Raw genomic sequence first — 11,319 nt, 5'->3', positions numbered from 1 at the left:
GAGTGTAGAGAGAAGCCAAGCACACAGTTCCTCTAGCGTTTAGAGGTCAGAGGAGGAGAAGCCAGCAAGTAATGGAGCAGGTGTGGCAAGAGATGTGGGAGGAAAATGGGATGGGTACCCAGAGATGAAGTCACACCTGCCCCTCTCTACCTCTACCCCTTCCCCTATCCCAGGCAGCACCAAGGCTCTGGAGGCCCCAGCGAGCCCATCCTTTCCTTTTCACATTTCATCCTTTCCTTTCCACATTTCATCCTTTCCTTTCCACATTTCATCCCTCAGAGGCCTATGCAGTGGCTGTGTCCTCCAGGGACTGCTGTGAACATACTAGAATGTTTGGCCATTCCACCCACATCATTTCCAGCCTTTCTTCACTCAGCTCACCCTCCCACAGCCCACTCTAGTTGTCTGTCTTTCTCTTAACAACAGCACTCAACATTATACAGGACTATCTTCTCCCTTCATTAGGACTCTCTATCTCTGTTAATGCAGCCGTAGACAAAACCAGCCTTTCTAGTAGCACCAACTACAAAAGATATGAGTAGGAAATCGTAAGACATCTGGGCTGATTAAAGGGAGGGGCTGTGAAGAAGACAAATGGGATTGGTAATGTCTGAAAAGGGGGTTGCATTCAATCAGTTTGGGGGTCTTGGCAGTCATACCAAGGAGTTTAGACTGAGGAGGGAAGAAAATCCACCAAAGGTTATAAATTAGGGAGAGAACAATCAGACGGGTTTTGGTTCATGCTGGGTTCTGTCCCTAGCCTTGTCCCTGATTGGCTCTCACATGCTCACAGGCCAACCCTGGCTCCAGGATGAACTGGGATAGGGCAAGGAGGCCCCACTGTGCAGATGAGAGTGGCAGCTGCTGACACAGAGGCACCATGGAGCAGCAAGGGCTCCCAGGGAGGCAGCAGCTTCACTGGTTTCTCCACATTTCCATGAGGGCAATGAGGCTTATATTAATGAGAGGTAATTATGGGCACCCGTTTGGGCCTAACTATAGCTCAGAGACAAAGGGAGCCGAGGCAGCCAACTGCTTTCCCTGCAAGGCCAAGGCCTGCCTATTTTAAGACCTCCCCAAGGTAAGGTTCCCATCACCCTTGGGTGTTGGGTGGCCGAGGGACTGACACCCAGGGTTTCAACAACCCTGACCAAGAAAGCTCAGAGGGAATCAGTGTGACGGGATGTCCAAACGACCTTCACTCAAACCCCCTACTGCTTAGAGATGGGCTGTGAGGCCAGAGAGAGGGACCAGTCTGAGGCCACAGCAAGTAAAGAGCAGAGTCAGGATTTGAATCCAGGTCCAACTGTGTGCACTTTCCACCATGCAGTGCAGTAACCCTCCCCTGGAAGCCTTGACCTGTCCCCAAGAAGCACTGCGAGGTGATGAGGAGAGAGTGACTGATATTTAGTTACCAAGCACCTAGATGCCAGTTGCTCTCTACAGGACACCACAATTAATCCTTATCATAACCTCAAAAAGGAAAAGTCATCACCTCATGTTGCAGAAGAGGAAACTGAGGTTTAGAAGGAGTAATTACATCGACAAATATCCCAGGGCAAAGAGGGAAAGAAGTAGACTCAGTTATGTCCTATTTTAGGGCCAGGAAACACCCTGAGGTTTGCATGGGAAGTCTCTGGGAAACATCTGTGACAGGTGAGGGTTGCAAGATTGGGCAGAGGGAGGAGTTGAAGGGAAATGCAGGTACAACAAGGGCCTCAGCTAATCCCAGGGGGAGCTCTGGAGCTGGGACAGCCCTTAAGGTTGTTCTGAATTGGCCAAGACAGCCAGGCCTTTGGTGCCCACACATCAACCAGATACTGGACTCGGGCTGCCCCTGGGGAAGGAGCAAGACCTTGGTGAGGCATCTTCCTTTGGCTGAGAGCAAGTCCTGCTGGTACCCAGCTATGCAATATCAGCAGCCAGTGCTCTTGGCAACTGGAGATACCAGTGCCTCAGTCTGAAGGGGAGACCTGGGCAATATCCACTGCCTCCCCATCTCCAGATCCTTTCTCATTCCTCTGCCCCTCAGATGAGAAGAACCAGCTCTTTCCCACAAGGAGGTTATGGGAACGTGGACTCGTGTTCTTTGTGGAGCTGACAGGCCGGGGGATGCTGGGTGGCTGCATCAGTGCTAATGAGGCCATCAGTGCTAATGAGGAAGTAAAGAGTGAGTAGCTGTTCCAGAAAAGTTGAAAAACATGACCTATTAAAAGCCTATAGGGACAGAATGGGAGAAAATACTTGCAAATCATGTATCTGATAAGGACTTAATATACAGAATATATAAAGAAATCCTACAGCACCACCAAAAATGACAGAACACCCAATTAAAAATGAATAAAGGGCCCTAGCCAGTTTGGCTCAGTGGACAGAGCATCAGCCTGAGGACAGAAGGGTCCCAGGTTTGAGTCTGGTTGAGGGCATGTGCAGGAGGCAACCAATCGATGTCTTTCTCTCACATCAATATTTCTTTCTGTTTTCCCTCTTTCACTCTCTCTAAAAATCAATGAAAAAATATCCTTGGGTGAGGATTTAAAAAATAATAAATACTAGAATTTTTTTAAATGAATGAAGGACTTAATATACATTTCTCCAAAGGAGGTATACAAATGGCCAATAAGCCCATGAAAAGATGCTTAATATCATTAGTTATCAGGTAAATGCAAATCAAATCCACAGTGAGATACCAGTCCATACTTACTAGAACGGATATATTTAAAAAAGAAAAGCACAAGTGTTGGGCCCAGCCGGTGTGCTCAGTGGTTGGGTGTGACCCATGAACCAAGAGGTCACAGTTTGATTCCCTGTCAGAGCACATGCCCAGGTTATAGGCTTGATCCCCTGTAGGGGACATGCAGGAGGCAGTTGATTAATGATTTTCTCTCATCATTGATGTTTGCATCTCCTTCTCCCTCTCCTTTCTTCTCTTTCTAAAATCAATAAGAACATATTCAAAAACAACAAGTATTGGTGAGTATGTGGAGAAATTGGAACCCCACACATTGCTGGTGGGATATAAAATGGCACAACCACTGTGGAAAACAGTTTGGCAGTTCCTCAAAAAATTAAACACAGAATTACCATATGACCCAGCAATTCTACCCCAAGGTATATACCCAAAAGAATCAAAAGCAGGGACTCACACAGATACTTGTATGCATTGTTCGTTATAGCATTTATTCATAAACCAAAAGGTGGAAACAACCCACATGCCCATCAGTAGATGAATGGACAAACAAAATGTGGCATATACATACTATGGAATATTAATCAACCATAAAAAGAAATGAATTTCTGATATATATATGCTACAATATGGATGAATCTTGAACACAGTATGCTTAGTGAAATAAGCCAGATACAAAAGGACAAGTGTTCCGGCCAGGTACCTCAGTTGATTAGAGCATCATCCTGATACGCCAAGATTGCGGGTTCGATCCCCAATCGGGGCACATACAAGAAGAAACCAGTGAAGACATAAATAAGTAGAACAACAAATTCCTCTTTTCCTCTCTCTCTCTAAATAAATTAATTTTTTAAAAGAAAAAAATTTTAGACAAAAGGACAAGTGTTACATGATTCCACTTATGTGATATCTAGACTGGACAAATTAATTGAGATAGAAAGTAGATTAAAAATCTCCAGGGACTTGGGGAGGGCAGGGAATAAGGAGTTATTGCTTAATGGTTATAGAATTTCTCTTTGGGCTGACGAACAAAGTTTGGACATTGGTAATAGTGGTAGTTGCACAACATTGTGAATGTAATTATTGCCACTGAACTGTACACTTACAAATGGTTAAAGTGGCAAATTTTGTGTTCTGTATTTTATCACAATAAAAATAAGACCCATGGGAAATAGGTAAATCCATAGAAACAGAAAGCAGATTGGTGGTTGCCAGGAGCTGGAAGGAGAAGGAACAGGGAGTAATTGCTTAATTGGTGTAGCGTTTTTCTTTTGGGGTTAAGAACATGTTTTAGAACTAGATACACAGCACTGTGAATGTACTAAATGTCACTGAATTGTACACTTTAATATGTTATGTGAATTTCACCTTAACTCTTTTTTAAGGGAGGGAAAAAAATCTGTGGGGAAATGAACTCTATGAGATGCAGCCAAATGGGTACTCGCCTTTCCAATGACACATTTGTTTGGTATAAGAAAGTCAGAGAATAAGTGAATTAAGTTTCTAACTGAAAAGATAAACAAGGTATTGGAGAAAAGAAAGTTTCCTGGACCCCAGTGTGGGAGTGACAGAAGCAGAGCATACAGAGAGGGGGTGCCATCAGGAAACATAACCAAGGCAGAATCACTGTGACTCAGGGACTGTCATAGTTGGAGTTCCCCAGACGCATGCCCAAGACAAGGATTCAAGTGCAAGTACTTCATTTAGGAGTAGACAGCTCAGTGTGGGAGGGGAACGTAAGGCAGGGAAGGAGAGGCAGCCGATGAAAGGAGCGTTATCAGCCTTGGCCGGGTGGCTCAGGGCACATGCCTGAGTTGCAAACTCGATTCCCAGTTGGTTGAAGCATCATCCCATACACCAAAAGGTTGCAGGTGCGATTCCTGGTCAGGGCACATATCTAGGTTTCAGGTTTGATCCCCAGTCAGGGTGCACACAGTAGGCAACCGATTGATTTTTCTCTCACATTGATGTTTTTCTCCCTCTCTCCCTTCCTCTCTCTCTAAAAATCAGTATTTTTAAAAATCCTCAGGTGAGGATTAAAAAAAGAAGAAGAAGGGAGCATTATCAAGCAAATGACCACGGTGGGCAGCTGGAGCTCAGCCTCACTGGGCAGCTCCAGGAGACAATGTCTGAGGCTGGGGGAGGTGGCCAGGGGCCCAGGTTCACACTCATGTGGTCCTCCTAGAGCAACCTTCCCAACACCCTATCCCCTCCAAATCCAGCTGACCCCTTTTTGTCTTCTCTCCCCAGGATAGCCGCTGCCCGGGAGAGGCGACCCGGGCACCCCGCTAGGGTGCCGGCCCTGCCCCAAGGGCCGAGATCATGAAAGGCCTCGGTGACAGCCGCCCCCGCCACCTCTCCGACAGCCTGGACCCACCACACGAGCCCCTGTTTGCGGGGCCTGACCGCAACCCCTACCTGCTGTCGCCCACGGAGGCCTTTGCCCGGGAGGCTCGCTTCCCTGGGCAGAATGCTTTGCCAGGGGATAGTCTCTTCCCACTCAACAACCAGCTGCCACCACCAAGCAGTACCTTCCCCCGCATCCACTATAATTCCCACTTCGAGGTGCCAGAAGAGAGCCCCTTCCCCAGCCATGCCCAGGCCACCAAGATCAACCGGCTGCCCGCCAACCTCCTGGACCAGTTTGAGAAGCAGCTGCCCATCCACCGAGATGGCTTCAGCACTCTCCAGTTCCCCCGCGGCGAGGCCAAGGCCCGGGGCGAGAGTCCCGGTCGCATCCGCCACCTGGTCCACTCGGTCCAGAGGCTCTTCTTCACCAAGGCACCCTCAATGGAGGGCACAGCAGGCAAGATCGGTGCCAATGGCAGCAAGAAAGGTGGCTTGGAGGATGGCAAGGGCCGGAGGGCCAAGAGCAAGGAGCGGGCCAAGGCCGGGGAGCCCAAACGGCGCAGCCGCTCCAACATCTCGGGCTGGTGGAGCTCCGATGACAACTTGGACGGTGAGGGTGGTGCCTTCCGCAGCAGCGGGCCAGCCTCCGGGCTGATGACACTAGGCCGCCAGGCAGAACGCAGCCAGCCTCGTTACTTTATGCACGCCTACAACACCATCAGCGGGCACATGCTCAAAGCCGCCAAGAACAATACCACTGAGCTGACTGCCCCGCCACCCCCGTCCGCACCCCCGGCCTCCTGCCCCAGCCTTGGGGTGGGCACTGACACCAACTATGTCAAGCGGGGCTCCTGGTCCACTCTGACCCTCAGCCACGCCCACGAGGTGTGCCAGAAGACCTCAGCCACCTTGGACAAGAGCCTGCTCAAGTCCAAATCCTGCCACCAGGGTCTAGCCTACCACTACCTGCAGGTGAGTCCCTTCAAGGGTCAGAGTGGGGGAGGGATGTGAGGAAGGCACAGTTGTGAGGTCCAACTGGGTCACAGATTCACTTGGAAAGTTGTTTTAGTCAGGCCTCTGTACTCCCCTAGGAAATGGGCGACCCGTGATACCTGCTCATAAGGGGATTCCTTCCACTGGTCATGCTCTCAGCAGACATTGATTAGGTCCCTTCTGAGATCAGCCCTGAGTGGGGACTAGAAATGTCCCTGCCCCATAGAAGACAAATCTGGAAGCTGTGCCATCTACCCACCTCATAGGAGCAATTGCATGGTGTTCTAATTACCAGCCTCCTGCTTGCTACTCCCACCAGACTGGGCTCCTGGAGGACAGGGACCAGATCTGGTGCAGCTGTATGTCCCCAAGGCCCAGGACAGGGTTTGGCGTAGAGGAAGTACTCGGGAAATGTGAAGGAGAGAGGGGTAGATGAACAGACGGACACTTAAATGAACAGAACTAGAAATAAATAAGACATAGCCCTGATTGTCAGGATGCTTGGAGAGAGACACATGAACAGTCATGTCAATGTGAGCAGGATGTTCTGGGGAGAAGCATGGAGGGCTACAGGAGTGCAGAGGCCCTAACCCAGTTTGGGGGACTAGCTTTATTCTTTCAAACACGAATGTTTATGGAGGCACTTGTGCACCAACTCCACACTCAAGGAAAAAGGCAGAAAGCTCAGACATCTCCGCTGCCACACATCCCCCAGGTTTCTCAAGGGCAGGGAGATGGCAGAGCCCAGGATGTGGGTGGAAGTTAGAGGAAGCAGATTCTAAGTACATGTCAAGATGGAAGGGGCTGCTTCTGTAGGTAATGAGCTGGCGTACCCTGGGGGAGGGGAGGATATGCCAGTGCAGGCCTGGCCAGGCTTTGGGACTACATTAGATGCATTTTGAACCAATGAACATCAAAGTCTGACAAAGCACTGAGTTCTTGCCATTCTATATAAAATTCCAAAGACAGTGAGACTAAGGGGGAGAAAGGCTATTTTTTTAATAGGGAGAAAATGAAATCTAGATAGTACTTTATATATTTAAGGCTTTTATGGCTCTCAATCCACTTCCTAGTTTAGAAATATAAGTAAGAGTTTTGGGTGACCTGGCTTTCTCTCAAAATGGTATGGTTGGTCTAATCATGTGAAAATGCTTCCAAAATACCATGAAAGAGTGAGCCTGCAGGCCCTGAGGCTGTGCTGCCTGCTTGCATACAGGGAGGGAGATGGGTGGGGGCTATGGTTGCAACACATTTTGAGCAGAAATATACAAGGCCATGTTCCCAGGAACAGATAGAGGTAGGGAGGCTGGACTAGCAAATGGTTTGGGGATAAAATGTACAGGCTCTCGTGACTGTCTGGGTAGTCAGCCGGGGAAAGGGGTTTGAGAAGGCTGAAGGGAGCCCCTAGGGTGGGAATCCCAGACAGGGACCATCCCTCCCTCAGCTGGGACTTGGCCACTGGCAATGTGGTATTCATGGTGTCTGTGCAGCCATGCTGATTGGGGGAGTGTGCATTTGTGTATCTAGTGAAGGACGGATATGTTGTGTACACTGAGAAATATGCGTACCTGGGCATCCATGGTGAAGTGTAGACCTAGTGAGGGTGTGTCCTATGTGTTGAGGAAAAGATATGGTGATCTGGGCACATGTTGAGATGTGTCCATGGTGCAGTGGTGGCAAGCATGTATGTGAGGTGTGTGAGTATGCTCCGGGTTCCCGTTGTATACATGTTGAGGGGTGTACACATGATGTAGGGGCTACCAGGGTGCATCCTTGGTGAGATGGGTGTGTATGGGAAAGTATGCTTGCTCTCAGATGTGTACACAGGACAAGGCCTGTTTACTCTGTGCTGGCACTGAGGTGCATGTAAGCGCTGAGATATGCATCCTCATTCATCACGAGGTGAACATCCACTGCGTGTACATGTGTGTATTAGATGAACGAAGGGTGTAGGCTGTGGGTGCAGCCCTGGAGCAGAGCCTGGCCTTAGAAGGACAGAGGGGTTCCCCTCTGTTGGTTTCTGCCACTGTAACCACTGTGGACTAAGACTGCCTCACAGCTGTGATCTCACTTGCCCTTTTCACAACCCCTTCCACAGGTGGGATGCCCGAGGTTCAGAAGGTAAAACCCCTTTCCCAGTTTACCAAGCGGCTGCTCCATCCTGGAAGCCAGCTCTCCAGTACCGCAGTTTACTGACCTGTGGGATGAGGGATTGTGATTGGCTTGGAGGACGCAACCCCCATACTGATATGCCATCATGGATGGGGCTCTTGGTGTCAGGTCTGGGGACCTCCCTCAGGCCTGCTGTTCTCATCTGTGCAGTGGGATGGATCAAAAGCCACCCTCTGAGATAGCAGGGGAGGTGATGAACACTGGCTACTCAGGAAGGTAGCTGCGGTGGAGGCCTTTGTGAGCATACATCCTTGGGCAGTTTTGCTGGGGCACCGCGCCTAGATCCATGGAGAACTCTGAGGTCGTAGATGGGCAGGGACTTGCTTTATGTACGGCCCATAGAGAAGCTGTGGCAGAGCCGGCTCTGGAACCCAGCTGTCCTTCCCAGCCCGGGCTGCTTCCATGGCAGTGCCCAGCACCAAAGGCTGAGCTCTCCGAGCTGGGGAGCCCGAGGCTGAGCGGCTGGCGCTTCCCTGGAAGTGTCTGTACTGAGGCCGTGCCTCCCATCCCCAGGTGCCCGGCGGCGGTGGCGGCGAGTGGAGCACCGCACTGCTGTCCCCGCACGATGCGGACACCACAGCGGAGGGCCACATCCCCTGCCGACGCATGCGCAGCGGCAGCTACATCAAGGCCATGGGCGACGAGGACAGCGACGACTCTGGCGGCAGCCCCAAACCCTCACCCAAGACTGCGGCGCGGCGCCAGAGCTACCTGAGGGCCACGCAGCAGTCACTGGGAGAGCAGAGCAACCCGCGCAGGTGAACGCGCAGTCCCTCCCCCTAGAGCCCCGCCCCGGGCAAGCCCTGCCCCGAAGCCCCGCCCCTAGGAGTCCTGCTCCATCACGTCCAATCGGGCCCCAGGAGATCTCAGCTCTCACCTGTGGAGGCCCCACCCACAGGTTAACCCGGCTTCATTGGAGCTCCGCCCCTTCAGGTGAGCCCTGCCCGCACAGGAATTCTTCCCCTGGGGAAGCCTCATCACGCTTCCTACCAGCCCCGCTCACAGGTAAGCCTTACCACCTAGGTGAGCCCCTCACAGTTATGCCCCATCCCTGGGAACCTCTCCTTCCTCCCTTTCGGCTGCCCCCAGAGCGCCCAACCCCACAGATGAATCTTGCCTCAGATCCAGATGAACCCGAGCCCACAACCATCCAAACGGTTCACCTACGCTAGGTGACCCCGCCTTCACATTAGCCTCCTTCCTGAGATGCCCGTCCTTAGGTTGGCCCTTGCACTTGGATGAGTTGACTTTGGAAAGCCCCTTCATTTGGTGAACCATCTCATAAACACCCCCCCCCCCCCCCCCGCTTCCCACCCAGTTAAGTTCTGGCCACAGGTGAGCCTCATCCTTTGGTAAACCAGGAAAGCCTCTCTAGAGTGACTGGCCCAGGTAAACTCTGTCCTTAGGAGTGCCGTCCCCAGGTGAACTCCACTCCCACAGAGGACCTGCCCCAGGGAACACTGTACTTCAGGCGAGGAGAACCAAGGTCACCACTTACGTTAGCACTGCCCAGGAAAGGTCAGAGGCCCCTCTGCCCATCCCTTTGTAATGGACCCCTGGGGTGAGCGCCAAGATTGGGAAGGAGGGAGGATCCAGAAGTCAAAGAGAGATAGACAGCCTTCACCTGTCCCATCACCCGCCTGCAATTCCACTATTCAAGCCTTATCCTGTTGCTTTAAGACTTGGAAGAGTTCGTGAAAGTGTGAACAAATGAAACATATGCACACAGAAAGCAGCAATTAAAATGTTAGAGAAAGAGGTGAGGCATTCACATGCAGAAGTCGCCATGGGGATTAGAACAGAAAAGAATGAGAGGCAAGTTATGGAAAGTCTATCGAATGAGTACAAAATGGGTGAAACTTGGTATAGGGGATTCAAAGTCCATTGAGGAAGAAAAACAGAAGCAAGTCAGAAACAAACAAAAGAAAGACTAGGAAGAGTTAAAGAAAACAAGCTTAGCCCTAGTTCCCCAGCTACTGGGGGCGTAGACCCAGGCTTCATGGAGGAGGTAGTTTGGGAGGACTGAGACAGAGGAGAGACAGGCCAGGTGACAGCAGGACTTAGGCAGTGAGGGGAGAAGCCAGGAGTCTCGCTGGCTGGGACAGAGGCAGGGAATGGTCTGCTGGTGGAAATTCAGGACACTACTGGCCAGTCCCAGGTCAGTCCCTCTCTGAGCCTCATTTTCCCCATCTTTAAGTGAGAGGGCTGAGCTAGCTGATCTCTAAGACCTCTTTTAGGCCTGAGACCCCACAATTCTATGAATGACCAATGGACACTGATGTTGGAGAGGTGGTTAGGGCCAGGGCAGAAACCCTGAATAAGAGGAAATCAATCAATAATGCTAGCACTTGCTGTACTCTGGAGTCTACTGCCCTAGTGCACTTTAATCCGCACCACTGAATCCTCCCCGTCACAGCCCCGCAGGCACGCACAGTGTCATTCCCACTTAATAGGTGAGGAAACTGACGCTTAAACCAGGGTGATGACTTGTCCAGGGTCACCCAGTGAGGAAGCTGGACTCCAATTCAAGCCCGTCTATAACAAGAGCCTGAGCTGTTGGCTGCTTGGACCTCGTCCCCAGAGCAGTGAGGGGGTTGGAGGGGGCAGAAGCAGGGTCAGGTAGATGTGAGAAAGATTGAAGAACAGGGGCCATGGAGAGAATTGGTGAGTCTTCAGGGACCTGGTGGAAGCCACCTGAACATCCTGATGAAACTGATGCCCTTTGGGCAGCCCTAGTCTGAGGTCAATGCTGTGGGGTCTTGCCCCCACCTCCTCTGTCCAGCCCCTGGAATTGCCCCAGACCTGCAAGGGAGGGGACTGTAGCATTGAGCTGGTGTGGGCCACCTCAGGTTTGGAACAGTCAAACGCAAGCTTATGCTGCCACCTCATGGCTGCAGCAGGCATGACAAGTGTGTACCTCCTGCACCTTCCAGCCTCACAAGGCCTCCAAAGGCGAGGAGTGCTCCCCTTGCTCACTGCCCAACCATCACCACCACCACCACCACCACCACCATTACTCGGGCTGGCAGTGACCTCCATTTTTCTCTCTGCCATTTGATGACCTTGGCTAGTCTTTCCCCCTCTGAGCTTCAGTTTCCCAGGCTGAACAGTGGGTG

General features: G+C 51.3%; 1 protein-coding gene across 5 annotated transcripts in view; it reads left to right on the top strand.

The window, feature by feature from the left end:
• Positions 1 to 11,319, top strand: part of DLGAP4 (discs large homolog associated protein 4) — a 118,595-nt gene that overhangs the window by 42,221 nt on the left and 65,055 nt on the right. For all 5 annotated transcript variants that reach the window (XM_006764524.2, XM_006764526.2, XM_015564451.1 and 2 more), the window contains exons 2-3: positions 4,940 to 6,010; positions 8,717 to 8,961. In XM_006764524.2, the coding sequence (XP_006764587.1) occupies positions 5,012 to 6,010; positions 8,717 to 8,961 (1,244 nt within the window). In that variant the 5' untranslated portion in view covers positions 4,940 to 5,011. The remainder of the gene's footprint in view (positions 1 to 4,939; positions 6,011 to 8,716; positions 8,962 to 11,319) is intronic.

This window comes from Myotis davidii, unplaced genomic scaffold (genome assembly GCF_000327345.1).
Source record: "Myotis davidii unplaced genomic scaffold, ASM32734v1 scaffold38, whole genome shotgun sequence".
NCBI classification, from domain to species: Eukaryota; Metazoa; Chordata; class Mammalia; order Chiroptera; family Vespertilionidae; genus Myotis; species Myotis davidii.
Note: the sequence above shows the minus strand (reverse complement) of the source record. Positions and strands in the feature narration are given on the sequence as shown.